This window comes from Gopherus flavomarginatus, chromosome 6 (genome assembly GCF_025201925.1).
Source record: "Gopherus flavomarginatus isolate rGopFla2 chromosome 6, rGopFla2.mat.asm, whole genome shotgun sequence".
Classification (NCBI taxonomy): Eukaryota; Metazoa; Chordata; order Testudines; family Testudinidae; genus Gopherus; species Gopherus flavomarginatus.
Genome location: NC_066622.1, coordinates 43,538,817 through 43,554,933, shown reverse-complemented (window position 1 = coordinate 43,554,933; position 16,117 = coordinate 43,538,817). Strand labels below are relative to the sequence as shown.

Here is a 16,117-nt window from a genome sequence, read left to right as displayed (position 1 = left end):
TCTCCATTTCAACCATTCATTAACAAGATCGACATCTTGTTTCTTACTGTTCTTTAATGTCCAGAAAAACTCAGTCACGATTTCATTAAATATTAAAGAACCCAACAATTTATCCACCCTCCAAAATGTACAATGAAGGCATATGCCATATATTTTTAATATAATCTGACAGAACCCAGACACAGCAAAATAAGGTAGTTTGTCAAAGGTAGGGACATGGAGTCAGTAATTTATTTATTTTTTAAACTTCTGTCTTTCATACATTGGGTTTTGTATAATTACAAAGGCCTAATAACATTTTTCAACCATACCTGCATCTTAATGTTTCATTTGTTTGAGAATAACATAATAAATTACTCACCACAACACTTGCAAGCCCTTTATCACTAAGAAGACCTAATGAGAGACTGCTCTTGAAGCTTTTCACAAGTAAATTTAAGATCATAACATGAAAATATTTAAACAGTTCTACAGTGTCAGCAACACAAATACAATAGCTATGTAGCTTTACAGTGAATTACTTTTGATTTCAGTTTTGTTAGCAGGTGCAGAGAATACTTCATTTGGGCTAGTGCATTCAAAGTGGAGAAACCAACTGGGAGCTGCAAAAATAAGAAAGTGTGTTTTTTCCCTTCAGTCTATTAATAGAAGCCAGGAGGGAGAGGATGAGAGCTAATTCTAAAAACTTGAAGGACACGGGCCAGATTTTCAGAGGCATTTAGGCACCTAAAGATGCAGACAGGTGTTTTTGAAAATCCTACTAGACACTTATCTGCATCTTTTGGTGACTCAATACTTTTAAAAATCAGGCCCATAGTGACCAGAAACCATCCCTTTACTGACTAACTACAGTTAATACTTCTTTTAATAAAACAGTTTTAAATGCAAGACATGCTTTAATAAACTTACTTTTTGCCTTATGTATCCAACATATTTAAGGTAGTTTTATTTAACTAATAAAAACAAATTTAAAATGCTGCTTTTGTGCACTTCTAATCAAATTCCTATTTCCATCCAATATAGCTTGACAAAACAAGCAAATATTATCTAGTAAATAAGAAATGCATCAGACATCATTTTATAATAAAAATTGTAAAAAGCAAGAATCTGAATTTAAGCCTTTCCCTTGGCCCCCACTTGCCGCTCCCCCTTCAGGGGCCCCAGCAGCACAACTGAGCTGCGTCTGCCTGCTGGCTACAGTGGCTGCCGGCCCCTCCTGGCGGCCCAGGGCTGTGCCTCTGCCTCCATGCACTGTCCACGCCCCAAGTGCCCCTGAAGCCAATGGGACACTGCAGGGGTAGTGCCTGGGGGCAGAAGCATGTGGAAGCCCCCCCCGATCCGCCCCATCTTGAAGCCTCAGGTAAGTGTCGCACCCCCAACCTCCTTTTTCTTATCCTTCCAGGGAGCGCCAACATTCCCAGGAAATAAGAAAAAGGTTTTAAGCAACATCTTTAAAAAAATGTACATTTCAAGTTGAATATGCATCTTACACACCGCAGTTCTGGTTTCTTTTGATATATAGCTTTTCATTGATAAGAGCCAGAATGAGTATTTCTCACTAATGCACCTAGAATAACCAAATGTGACTTTAGAAAGAATGTCAGTACTTTAAAAAAAAAACTATTAAGATTACTGTCCCCTGTGAGAGACAGAGAGAGAGCACGCCAGTGCACATGCATGCACACCAGATTTGAGGCCTTGAACCAGAGGTTGTGAACTAAAATCAGGCCATGTATTAAAACAGCTGTTTACAAGTTCGCTGTCCGGTACACGAACTTGGCAAAGTTGCTGTTAGTGTACTAGGCACTAGATAGTTACACAAATATATTTTAGCTAGTACAGACATGTTAATCTAGTTCAAGATAAAATGGTTTGAAAGAATAATAAAGATATTAGGAAGAAGGGGGGTAATAAACAGAGGTCATGAAATACATAAGGTGGTGTGTAAATTGTGTATTCCAGTTTGTCTCAGCTGATAAATGTCAGGGTACTTCGCTTTAAGCCTTTGTCCAGTCTAGGGAGCAGTGGAAAATCCCGCCACTGACTGAGCTGAGTCCATTGTAACAAGCATACACGGGGAGCTAGTACCATGCTTCGTTGACAATAAACCTGGCCCAGCACCTTTGCCACTGAACTGTGCCTATGGTCTTCCTTTAGAAGTAACATTGAGGTCTGCTGAACTAACATGCTGCACTACTATTAACACTGAAGCATTAAGCAGCCTAAACAGCGCTACTGAGGCAACGACATTCAAGCCTCCAGTACTTAACTACAAAGGATAGTACTATCACGATTTGCTGAACCAGCTATCTGAGCAGAGCTGGGAACAGTACATGGAAAGTGCACACACATACAAGCTCACTGACAACATCCCTGAGGTTCCTGGGCTAGCCAAAGCTGGTAGTGCAGTTATTTTGTCTCACTCAATAAATGAGAAATTATACATGTGACAAGCCCAGAAACAAAACAGTCTCAGAACAGACTGCTTGTGTCACTGCATCAAGACCCAATGCCTCAATGAACACAGGATGTCAGCTTGAAGTACATTTTCATTTGTAAGCAACTTCTTCTTCTGCATTACAGTAGCTGTTCAGGGGTTGAACTTACAAAACTGCTAGTGCAAACATTTATTTAGTATCTTGCTGTGGTAGGTTCCTCCAGACAAATAAAGAACCAAGATTCTTTATCTAGTAGATCAAATAGAAATAAAGAAACTATTACAATGCGGTGGAAAGGAAGATGATCAAATTCTAGGTATGAAATACCAACTTTTGGGGAAAGGGTAATTTGTTTTTGGAGAAGAGATCACATCATTCTGAATTAGGAAACACACTTCAATCATTATTACACATTACATTAATCAGAAACACATGCAATCCATAAAGGGACATACAGTTTCTGCAAAAAAATTCCACTAGATTATCAATGCTTAAAAAGGAAACCAGTGATGTTATTTTCTACATACAGTACTGGAGAAAAAAGTGGCCAACACAAATAAGAGAAGGCAGCAGACAAACAGTGGCATCATCCCTTATATTCACAGAATCATTACAACAGCATATAAAAGACTCCTTAGATTGGAAAAAAGTCTGACCAGATTTTAAATCCCCCTCACAAAGCACATTATACAAGTGCAAATGATTAAAGGGACATTGTCACCCAAGCATTGTAAAACAGAACCCAAAAGCAAGACTCAATCTAAACAAGTGACACTGATTGTATTGATTTCCTTTATACAAACAAACAAATACAAGAGATAAAGTGAGCATTAACAGCACCAAGCAAACAGGATTTTTAAAGCTTTTTACTACTAGTGATAGACGTTTTTAGTATAATAAGGAAATACATGCATTTTTGATGCTTGAGACTGGTGGATGAGGACAAGTAGACAATAGCTGCTTGAAGAGGAAAGGGTGGGAAACCAGAACCAGACCTCAGTTGTGGAGAGACATTTATGTCAAGGGATGCTAAATGGGAGAAGAACCAAGGCAGAGGCAACCCTGGTATCTGTGGAGGTGGTGTCTCACTCACATAAGAAGGTAATAGGTGTGTAAGCAGTGCCTGACGGATCTAAGGGGAATCCAGGCTAGACTCTGGTGCCATGAGTGTTCCTGGAGACAGGCTCACTAATGAAAAAGGTGATACAGGAGATCAGACCAGGCTCTGGGAGAGGAGACAGAATGCGAGGGGGGGGAAGAGGCAGGCTGACCAGACAGCAAGTGTGAAAAATCAGTACGGGGCGGGGGGGGGGGGAAGAGGTAATAGTTACCTATAGAAGACCAAGCCCCAAATATCGGGACTGTCTCTATAAAATCAGGACATCTGGTCACCTGGGGGCGGCAGAGGAAAGAGGAACCAGGCCTAGGTCCCAAAAGTCACTCACACACAGGAGTGTTAAGAGGGGACAGGGCATCGGGGTCCCCGAAATCACACATAGCGGGGGGTTGCCGGGAAGGGCAACGGGGGGGGGGATAAAAGTCGCTGCAGCGAGGGGCGGGCGGGATGCCAGGGAGGCCGGTGTAGTGACTTAAACGGCGGTAACCGCTACGGGTAGAAAAATTGGACGGCTGCCGTTTTTGCCGTTACTCCGGCCCCCGGGGAGGCGGGGGGCGGTGCCGGGGGGGGGGGTGCCAGAGAGGCCAGCCCTGAGGAGGAAGAGGTCGCGGATCCAGGCCCGGAGGGGTCACTCACGCATGAGGGTGCTGAAGGCCACGACACCCAGGAGCCCCTGCAGGAAGATACCGAAGCTGTCCATGAAGGCCCCGTTCTCGCAGCCCCGGCCCTCGTCCCCCGAGGAGGACACGGCGGGGCGGCCGGGCCGGGTTGTCTGGCTCAGGCTACCGTTGGCGGATACCAAAGCGGGCGGTCCCCCCATGGCGAGGCACCCTGGCGCGCGACGGCCTCAGGGACTCATGACACTGGCCGAGCACCCCCGGGCGCCTCGCGCTTCCGGTGCGGTGCACCCACCCCCCCCGGTTCGCGCGGTACGTCACCACCGGCCTGTGACATAACAACGCGCCCCGGATTGGTCGAGGCGGCACCTGAGGGGAGGAGCCAACCGGAAGACCAGCCGGGGGCGGGGCATAGCAGCCCTTTAGGAGGGGGATGCAGAAGTGAAGATAGGGGACAACAGAACGGTTCGAGCGCAGGAGGGGCGGAGCCTCCCAGGGTTCGGGAGCGCAGCAGCAGCTGTTGCTTGGGGCCGGCCGGCTCCCCGCGGGTACAGGCGAGCACCTCCCGGGGGTTCGGCCCACGTGGGGGCAGCCGCCGCCGGCCCTGCCCTGCCCTTCCCTTCATCGGGCCCCAGCCGCCCTCATATGCAGCGGGCGGGGAGTCTTCCTGCTCCGCGCTCTACCGACAGGGGAGGAAAGCGCGAGATGCTCCCCCCCCCGCCCTTCGCAAATGGGGGGGTTTGCCCGCTCTACCCAGTGGGGGAAATTCTGCGAACACGTCACTGCAAAGCAAAGTACCCCGCGGAAGGGAATCCCTGGGACTGGTCGCGCGTCCGCCCAGCCCTGGGACACCCAGCTCACCGGCTCAGCTTAAACGGATAGGCGCCGCAACATTGAACACACGAACAATTTGTTTTAAAGAAACCGCCCCCATAATTTAGTTACGAAGGGTTCGTTGTCAAACTGGGAGCGTGTGTTCCGTGGGGTTCTGCCAGGAGAGGTTCAATATTTTCATTAACAAATTAGACAAGAGCATATGCTTATAAAATATACAGATGACACGAAGGTGTGAGAGGATTGCCAGCACCTTGCAGGACAGCATTAAACTTCAGAATGATGAGGACAATTTAGAGAATTGGTCTGAAGCCAACAAAATGAAATTAAATAACACTGGGCTACAATTTTTAAGAAATCATCTGCTTCAGAGATAAAATGTGATATTTATTATGTATTTTGATGTGCTGAATTCAAATATGACAATTAAAACAACTGATTGGCTACTGTTTCTAAGATATTTATGTATCTACATTTTATGTCTATGTATATTGTGTAGATAGTAGAGTTTTAATCATAAATTGTAAACCTAGGTCTTTTCATGTGTTTATGGTTGCTTTACATGATAATATTTCAGCTGTCCTGTTTATGTAACACTTTAAAAATCAGCAAAAGGGTTATATAAATAAAATTTATTATGAAGCAAAAGGCAAAAAACTATTATGTACATGTTTAGTTCTATTCAGTGTCTGCTCGGCGCTTCTTGATTTGCCTCTTGTATTCATTAAATGGAGCATCTCTTGGCACTGTCCAGCAATAGTGTGCAAGCACTCTACTATCTACACAATATACATAGAATGTAGAAACATAAATATCTTAGAAACAGTAGCCAATCAGTTGTTTTAATTGTCATATTTGAATTCAGCACATCAAAATACATAATAAATATCACATTTTATCTCTGAAACAGACGACTTCTCAAAAATTGTAGACCAGAGTAATTAAAGGTGGTAGAAGTGCTATTTCTTCCTGAACTAGCTGGTCTGAGATTCATCATGTTTTCATCCTGTTCACAGTTGCTTTATATGTGCATTCATACAATCTAATATGCTAGGGTCAATGGTCTTGGAAACTAAACTTCATCCTGCCTATTCCAAAATATTGCAGAAAAAAATACCACTTTCTGTGATAAGTCACATTGGAAGCCTTAAGTTACTCATCCAATCAAGTATCAGAGGGGTACCTGTGTTAGTCTGGATCTGTAAAAGCAGCAAAGAATCAAGGCACTTTCATGACCAAGCACATCAAAGCAACAGCTCATATTCCAAATGGAAAGCCAGGGTTACAATTGTATAGGAATCCCAACTTTTGAATTTCTTGACTTGTTTGACAGCTCAACCTATACCATTTTAATGAGCAAGAAACAGAGACGGGTAGATGGAGGTACTATTGAGGTCTAACCTTAGGAATTAAATATAAACACAACCTTTGGTTGATGAATTTATATAGAGAGTATGATATCTTATTATTAAGGCTACATTTTAGTCACAGGTATTTTTAGCAAAAGTCACGGACAGGCCACGGGCAGTAAACAAAAATTCATGGCCCATGACCTGTCCATGACTTTTACTAAAAATACCCATGAATAAAACTTGGGTTGGGGGCTGAGCGGGGGCTCAATGCGTGCTAGGGGAGGGTGGCCCAGATGCTGGGGAGGAGGGAGGGGATAGCAGTGTGCAGCCCAAGACCCCTGCTGGTGCTAGGTGGGGAGGGAGTTGGGAGGGATGGCAGGCTCCCTACCTGGCTCCATGCCTCCCCCCCAAGCAGCAGAAACAGGATGAAGACTTGAGAATATGGGTAAGGGTTTTGGAGCATTTTTAGCAGCCACTTACTGCACTGTACTTACCAAAGATATTTCCATAATAATAAATCATTTGAATGAGTATATTGAAAAAAAAGATTTAAGTTTGCAATGAAAAAATGGATTCTTAGCAAATGAAGTACAGTCAAGCCAGTTCAAAAGATTATTGATTAGACCAGCAGGTGGCAAAAGTAGATCAGTAGATGGGTTAGACTGCAAGTACTCTGAACAGGAAGCTATCCAAGTGAATATGATCAGTGTTGGCCCTAATCCAGAGGCATATTTAAGCACATGCCTAACTAAATAGGCAAGTAGTCCCCTAAAGTACACTGCCTTATTTAAGCTTTGATTCACCAATTGCCCAGCATGTTGATTTGGGGATTATTGGACAAAAAAGTTATTAAAAATATTGAGTGCAAGGCACAAACATCTGCAGTAAGGAGACAGTCAACAAATTAGACTGTAGATGATACCATCACCTTATAGCTTACTGTGCCTCCTTTAAAAATTCAGGGGTGTGTGTGTGTGAAATCTAATCTCCATATTCAAATATGTTTTTTTAAAGCTATGGCTGAATTTGTACAGACAATGTTTAATTGAGTTTTGAGGACATTGCCAGAAGTAGGAGAAATAAAAAATTCTTAATCCATTTGTTTAAGACTTCTCTGAAACAAAACAAAAACCCCAAACAAAAAAATAAATACAACTGTAGAGTAAAATTGTGAACATCTGGGCTGGTTTTACCAATTCGTCTTCTAATAACTTTTGAAAATTTAGGATGACTGATGTTGTCTGATTAAAATATAACCATGCAAATAATTATTGCTATGACTGTTATATAATTGTGACAAATCTTACACAAAATATAACTCATGGCCAGAAAGAATTAAACAGCTTGCAGGCTAACTATCCCAAAGCAGACATTTAAAGACATGTTAGAAATGTTAATTAGGGCCATTGCATGCTAAATAGGTTTGCATTTTAAAGTTCTAGCCTATGTTGTTAGAAATTAGAGGTAATATTAATTGTGTGTATCTTAGATGCTACCTGTGTAAACGGACAGTTCCTGTCTGCCATTATAGCTACTAAGTCAGCGATCAAAAGGGAATGTTAACATTTAGATGAATCTTGGGTGAAATAATATCAATGTCTCTGAAGTTTGTGATAGACTGCCTAATAGATAAATTGCCCTATGTTAATTTGTGTAACCAATTACTGGTGGTGTTTAGGAAGCAGCAGGTTACATCAAAAGCCTGTTGTTTACCCAGGACTGTGTGGTCAAGTTGATGCTAGAACACTGAATAAAGGATGGTTGGGTCCAGATTCTGTTATCTCAGATCTGCTTAAACGTCACTGGGGAAGTTTAAGTCTGAAGATTGAGGTCCCAGTTATGCTGGTACTCTCTGAAGGTGATATTGGACATTAGACTATAACCTATGAACTACATTCTAAAAGAACTCTTTTCAACTACAAAGCTCACCATCTCTGCTATGTATCTGAACCTCAAGAATTAAACTCATGTCTGTATGCATATTGATTTTTTAACCATACTCTCTTTTCTAATAAATTTTAGTTTAATTAATAAGAAGTGGCTGTAGTGTGTATTTGGGTAAGATCTGGAATATTTATTAACCTGGGAGGTAATGTGTCCAATCCTTTGGGATTGGTAGAATCTTTTTCTTTTATATGATGAAATAAGATTTTCAGAAATCTTCATCATATTTGACTTGGATACCTGGATGGAGTCTTGAGGCTGGGTACTTTAAGGAAACTGTGTTAACACCTTCAGAATAACTAGTGAGGTAATAAAGAAGCTGTTTTATGCTGGCCTGGTAAATTTAAGTATTGAATTATCCACCAGTTTTGGGGTTTGGCTGCCTCATTCTTTGCAGTTCACCCTACTTGAGTGACTTCAGCTGGCCCAGTGACCCACTGGGACTGGTCACACTGACAATTATGGACACATTTCCAACATTGCATTACTTAAGTATAGAGGCTGAGTCTTTTTATCAGCAATATTTAGTTCCACATAGCATATGAACTGAGCACTTAAAACATGAAGTTCTTTCCCTGCTTCACTACACAAGGTCAGCACCAAGATACTAAAGCAGGGCTGACGACAGAATCCTTCTTGCTGCTCAAGTATCTGGATAGCAGTCCTGTTCTGACTGACAATTGAGTCCATTACACAGCAGTAAATGAAACTGTTTCATCCATACCATACATACAACAATCATTTCAGCCTAGTTGACAAAAGTGACTGAAAAACCTCAAGCATTCACATTTTGTTCTCCATTAGTTTGAAATAATGTATACAACCATTAAATAGGAAATTAGAAGAATTTTCTTTGAAATACAAATTATTATAACATGGATATAATTCTATATGTTTCTTGAGAGGCAAACACGTGATACGTGTCCCAATCTATGAAAGACAGGATACCATATAGCATAACAGTGCAAGAGGGAGGATGTGAGGATTATTGGGGAGAGGATTCCTGGAAATGGTAAGTTTTATGGATAATTTAAAAGAGGTGAGAGAGCTTGGGAGGTAAGTGGGGAGATTTCCTTGGGGGCAGCTATGAAGCTGAGCCTGGGAGAAAACCAGTAGGTAGGTATGTAATTATGGTCTTGTTTTCACTGTAGTGCACTTTTAAATTCCTAAGGCGTCTGTTGTTGAATTGTTAGCATTAATGCTATATGTTCTCAAGGAGATGTTCTTGCTTGGTGTTTCTTTTAATTAGAAAGAAAGAAAATAACATGATCATATAATTAAAGACTGTATCCTAAAATAGCTGGCATGTCATAACTTTCCAGTGCTTGACTTTCAGCCTTAATAATATCCTTTTAACATAGAGTGTGTGTGTGTGTGTGTAAAATATATAAATGCATAATAGGAAATATGGCAGCAACAAGGAGAAGGATGGAAGAGACTAGAGGGTGCAAGGAGAGCAGAAGCACACATAATTTACCAAAACAAATGCTGAGTCTTAAAAAGGAAATTTGTCCTACTTTCTCCTCTCCATTTCCTATTTGCCTCTGGTATTGCTTGTCGCACAGTGTCTATGCCTTGACTGGAAACTCTTTAGGGCAGGGATTTTTTAAAAAACGTATGTAGTGTACCATGCAGATTTGTGGCACTGAATAAATAATTGTACAATTTGTTTTCTTTTGTCCCAGGTTTAACACAGGAATTTTCTATTGTTTATCACATTTTAGAACCAAATAACTCGAGTATTTGATGTTGTGTGTGCAGCCAAGATTTTAGCATGTCATTTGCTGGATGATTTTTTGGGTTTGTCCTTGCACCAATTTTTGATGTTTGGACAGAGTGATTCGTTTTGTTTGGCAGATTTTGTGCAGTGCTTTTCCACCTTACAGTAGGCACCATATAAATTGATTCAATTGTAAATGCCTCTTCTTCCCTCATGTTTTAATTTCTTTTGATTTTTCTTAATGCTATTGATTGTGTGTTAAAGTAACAGATGTGCTTAGGTTTTCTTTTTTTTTTTTTTTTTAATTTTAATACAGGCGTAACAACAGTTAGCTTAAAAATACCAGAAACTGAGGTAGTAAGTTGATCTTGGTACTGTTTTGGTTTGTTTTCAGATGTACCAAAGTGTCTGTCTAATTCAACATTATTTTCTTTCTTGATGAAGTTTAAGCACTATACTCTGCTGTCTGCTGCCCAGACCAGGCTCTCATTGATGGCGGAAAGAGCTATTCAAACACATCTATCCGAGAGAGAATGTGATCAAAGTGGTTGCTACATTTCTTTCTCTGAGCTCCTGTCTCCTATCATTTCTGATAAATGCCCTTCTCCACCCCATTGTCACAGGAAAAATTCGTCATTGAAACGGGACTAGGAATCAGCATGCCTGAGTTTTATGCCCTGCTGTGACCCTTGCCCTCCAGGAGCCGTAGTTCTCTATAAAAGTAGCAATAGCACCTCTCTTCGAAAAGGGCATGACTCTTTTGGTGCTCATGATTATTTAGTGGTATGTAGCCTGTATTTCTAAATTTATCTACAGCAGAGACACAGTATGACCAGTGCAGTCTGCCCGCACTACTGAAGGAACATGGCTCAGTAAGTGAAAGCTGAGTTCAATGACCATGCCTATTCACTTCTTGACCTCTTGGGTAAGAGTTCCAGCAAGCAAGAGAACTAGCATTATGTGTGGTGGTTGCTTTTGTGAGGTGGATAAACTCCCATTCAGAACTGAACCAAGACCACAGACAGAGGGAGAAGCAGTCACTAAGAACTAACATTAGTATCCTATTACAAATTCCAGACCCGTGTCTACACTTAGCTTTACTTAAAAGATATGACAGACCTCTTCATTCTTCAACAGTTAAGTAAAGCATTATTTGGTTTGAGTGGATTATAAATTAAATAAATACTTATAGATAGTTGCATATTTACAGATATTGAATGTTAACGGACCCCTCTGAAATGTACTGGGATCGTACTCTGAGAATGATTTACATGTTTTTCTAAAGGACAGTCTGACTGTAGCGGGTATACCTTTGTAGGCAGAGAGGGGGAATTACATTTTTTACAGCCTACCTGAATAAAGCACTGAAAAATGTTCAGCCTTCAGCCACATTAATGTTCCACAAGTATTTTTCCATTGTCTATTAGAAACAAAACTAGAGACATAACTTAGCAGCCAGCTAACTAGCTTTCAGATTGTAATATTCCTAGAGATTAACCTGGATTTAATCTCAGATAATCCAAACACTTTAATTTAAGTATCCAAACCTGGATCTGAATTTCACAGTGTGTGTTCTATGATGGACCAAACCCTGGATCAGAACTGCACCAGGCTGTTTTTTGGTAGACTTTTATTATGTGAAGCCAGACATTGTAGCTCAGACCCCTAAACTAAGCAAGCTTGAGATCATTAGAACTAGGGACTTAGTTCTACAGGCCTGGTCTACACTGAGGGGGGATGGGAGGGGAGAGGGGAGCAAACTAAGTCGGTCTAAATTACACAACTTCAGCCATGCTATTTTCATAGCTGAAGTCGACACACTTAGATCTACTTACTTCGATGTCTTCACTGCAGCAGGTCGACTGCTGACGCTCCCCCATCGACTCTGCCTACGCTTCTTGCTTCGGTGGAGTACCGGAGAGTGCTTAGCGGTCGATTTATCGCGTCTTCACTAGACACAATAAATCAACCCCTGCTGGATTGATTGCTCCGAAAGTGTAGACATGCCCTTAATAAGCAATATTCCTCTTCTAAAGAGAATCTAATTGCACAGTAACTGAAGAAGCAATGAGTAACAGTACCGATCACCATTTTCAAGAGGAATATTTAGGTCAAAGGCCAATCTGTTTAATTCCATCAAACTATGCATCTTAACCACATTGCAAAATTATGGCAAAAATCAGCTTAATGTTTAGATCCTCATTTTCAGTAGGTATTGGCTTATAAGGGACAATCTTACATTATAAGATAGTTTTGTAACACTAAGAGCTGCTATAACTGGAGAGAAAAAACATATCACTTAGCAAAGTACTGATGTAGGAGTAACAGCAAGGTGTGCTCTAATTTACTTATGAGAACTGGCATAAGAAGTTAGAAGAGTAATTTAGAGAGAATGACAGTTACCCACACTCTCCTGTGCCGTGCAAAATGTCTGAGTTTGCAAGAAGAATAAGGTTAAGATACAACTAAGTGGGGGTCTGAACCCCCTCTATTATTTATGTCCATTGCTCAAGTCACCACAATCAGAATAATGAACATTATTGTTGACAGTTGTGTCAAAGAGTTAAAAGACTGAATGGCTATAAAGACTGAACACTTCTCACCCTTAGATGTAGTCTTTCCAAGTTGGAGGTCTAGCACCTGTGCAAGGCTTTGGGTAGCTGACACTGTCACTAACCATGCTGCTGTTCTGTAGGATAAAATGACTTCTTTCTCCAGGATCATCCACTCAACACCTTTCACCAGCACTTAAATACATTTTGAAATTAAGTACCAAATTACAATGTGTTTTTTATCCATCCTCTGCACCTGAAAGTCTTATGTAAGTCCTCAATGTGCATTGGCCTTATGGATGGTAATTCTCAGTGGGTTACAGAGAGTGTGGTAGCCTCACAACCAACAAGGCAAATGAGTTGGGCAGCTTCTGGCTTGGTTTTCTTTTCTTAGAGCCAGCAAGATGCTCTCATTCTGTTGACTTGAATTTGGAAGCTGACAGCTTTTTGCATTTTATCAGAGGATTGAACATTCTGGGTCATTTAGCCAATTGATCATACACAGTAATTCAAGTAGCCATGAGCTGGCAGCAGCAATTTTACTGTCATGTTCAAATTGAATGGGAGTGTGTGTTTGGGCTAAATCATGGGACTAGTGACAAGAGATATGAATTATCTTTGCAACACAGCCACAGACTAGCTCTACAACCACAGACTAATCACTTGATTGCCAATTCTTCAGCTTCAGTTTCCCCATTTGTCAAGGAGAGATAGGAGTACTTTTCATTGGGGTGTTGTGCAGCTTCATCCAATAATGTTTAAGTGCTTTATGATCTTTAGATGCTAGGGAAGAGCAAAGAGATATAGGAGAACTGAAAAATCCTAGAACAGTAGAAAGCAATATTTAACATGAGCCATGAATTAAACACAGACAGAATGAAGGAAAATGTCTCCAGTTCCCTGTGACAAAAATATCGAAGTTAAAATGCAGAGTATTTAAAACAGTAATTCAATCCATTTTAATGTATGGAACAGATACTTGATCAGCCACAAGAAAGGAAATCAGTATGTATTACACCATGGAAATGAAGATACTGAGATGGTCAAATGGTTGGACACTCCATGATAGGAAATGAAATAAGGTTGTAAGTAGCCTAATGAAGTTGCTCCAAATGAAGACAAGTTTAGGGAGGCTAGGCTACATTGGTATGGGCATATGCAGCAGAGACCTGAAAGCTATACTGGTAGGATGGCTCTTGCAATGACTGTGGATGGAAGACAACCAAAAGAGAGGCCAGAGACTTGGTATATTGACTGGATATTGATGGACAGGACACAAACTAAACTACATGACAGATCATGAGTTTTGGAAGAAGGCTATAAGTCACTGACCCCACATAGGAAAGGGACAAGGAATAAGAAGAAGTTTGGAGGAGAGTGAGCTCCTCTTGAGGAAAGAAATTCGAAAGGAATAAACTTGCATTAAGGGTCAGATTATGACACACTTGGTGTGGTCTCTCTGTTAAGAATAGTTCTTGATAGCAATGAATCATTGTGAAATGTGTGAAAAACTAATATCCCTTCTCGACCCATACTGAACCTCATACTTCACCTGACAATGATGTGACATCTGCTTTGCTGAGGCTAGAAAGACACACACACACAAACAAAAAGGAAATGCCCATTTTTTGCTAGCTGTCTGCTAGAGGGCAAATAAACTCTCTCTCACAAGCTATTTTTGCAGACAACTTGAAATGAAACTCAAATAATCATTGATTTTCTGAATATTAAGGATGTAAGTGACAAATGCTCTCTCTCTTCCCTTCTCCCCCAAGCTTATACCTAGAAAAGGAATCTCTTTTGAAATTTTTGAAATTTCTAGAGTGCTGAGTATGGGCAAAACCAAGTATGGCACGTTGCCTCTCCATTCCAATTATCATTGGGTCACTGCTATCGTGTTTTGAGTTGCACTGAAAGGATTTAACTGTGTGAACTTAAGCATGGCTAGTGGTTCAGTAAGTAAACAGCCCAGGCAGTAACAATTACCTGTTTGTGACCGGAGCAAAGAGAAATGAAGTCTGAGTGGAAATGGGGTAGCAAAGGCTGAACAAGACAGTTTCCACTCCCCGTCCTGCTTCTGAGTGCTTTGGAGCTCAAAAGCACCTGAAGAAATAAAGAGGACTTCAATAACAAATATAATTTTTCAAAACCTAGGGTGAAAATGATTCAAGTAGGGCACAGCTCACCAAACAGTAGCTCAGCTGGTAGAGGTAACATTCACACACATCACTGCCACAAGGACTATGGTACTATCTAGCACTGCACCCTCTTAACAACACCACTCTACATGAGTAAGTACACTCCTGTATTTCATCAGTGGTGCACATGCAAGTTCCAAGCTCTGATGACTTGGATGGTTATTAACTCCATTAGGCCTTTGTACCTGTATTTTCCATTAATAGGACTCTCAGGCTGGTTAAACTTATACAGCATCCGGCATGCACAGAACATTGACACCTCATAGAAATAAGTTATAGCTTTGGGACCAAGTTTTTACTCACCAAGGAGCCCCACGCTCCAGGCTTCCAATTGAGCACCTCCTGTAACACCTACTGTAGGGCTCACAGTAGTTGCAAGCTGACATGGCTCTCGCGGGACTCCCCTCTGACAAAGCTCAGACTTTAAAAGGGCAAAAGACCGTTTTCACTGAATACACAATTTGCAAAATATTAGGCATCTCTGTGATGCAAGGTGCTATATAAGCAAATATCGATGTAACTTAAAAATATCTTTTAATATACAGGATTTCAGTTCAATTTAGGAGAAGCAATTCTATCCCACTCCCACTGGTACATCTCACTTGTTTTAAGTGTGTGGTATAAAATTTGTACAGGGCAATTAAGCTGTACGCAGGGGAACAAACTGTAAGGCACTCATTTACTGAAAATCAGTATAAAAACCTCATGAAAGGAATGCTATTTTTTAAAATCAGAGTTGCCCTGTGAAACTCAGGATATTGAGATGGAGCTTAGCCAGATTTTTTTTTTTTAAGTGTAGACTTAAATGAATAAAAATAAATTCTGTTCTGATGGAGTGCCAGCAGTAGCATAGTTAGGCTACCACATGGTTTGGTTTTAATTGTACTTTAACAGCACTCTTGTACTCAGCTAAAGGAAAGCGATGAAGAATATGGATCAGAGGACTCCTAAGGTTTTATTTTTATCTCCACCACTGACCTACTGTGTGATCTGGGGAAGCCACCATCCTTCTCTGCCTCAATTTTTCCAACTTACAGAACACCAAAACTTTCCTCCCTAAGGAAGAAAGCATAGATAAAGAACAGGACTTGGCACTTGATGGGGCTGCACAACCTCAGAAAAACTACTAACAGAAGAATTGTGTGGCTTAGTTAATTGATGTTAGAAAGTACTTTGCAGTTAACTTTTATCTGAAGTTCCCAAAATATTATATTGGGAAGGGAAAGGGATTTTTTTCCTGATTTCTCAGATTTCCATCTTGTGTACTAAATATTACTCCCAACTGTAGTAAAAACAAAAACAACCCTGCAACACTGTTTTTTGTTTTGTTTTTTAATTTTCTTGC

General features: G+C 40.9%; 1 protein-coding gene across 2 annotated transcripts in view; it reads right to left on the bottom strand.

Annotated features, from left to right (window-relative positions):
• The window catches only part of STIMATE (STIM activating enhancer), a 92,029-nt gene extending 87,567 nt beyond the window's left edge, over nt 1-4,462 (bottom strand). For both annotated transcript variants that reach the window (XM_050957891.1, XM_050957892.1), the window contains exon 1: nt 4,192-4,462. In XM_050957891.1, coding sequence (XP_050813848.1) covers nt 4,192-4,375 — 184 coding nt within the window. In that variant the 5' untranslated portion in view covers nt 4,376-4,462. The remainder of the gene's footprint in view (nt 1-4,191) is intronic.
• Nucleotides 4,463-16,117: the final 11,655 nt, after the last annotated feature.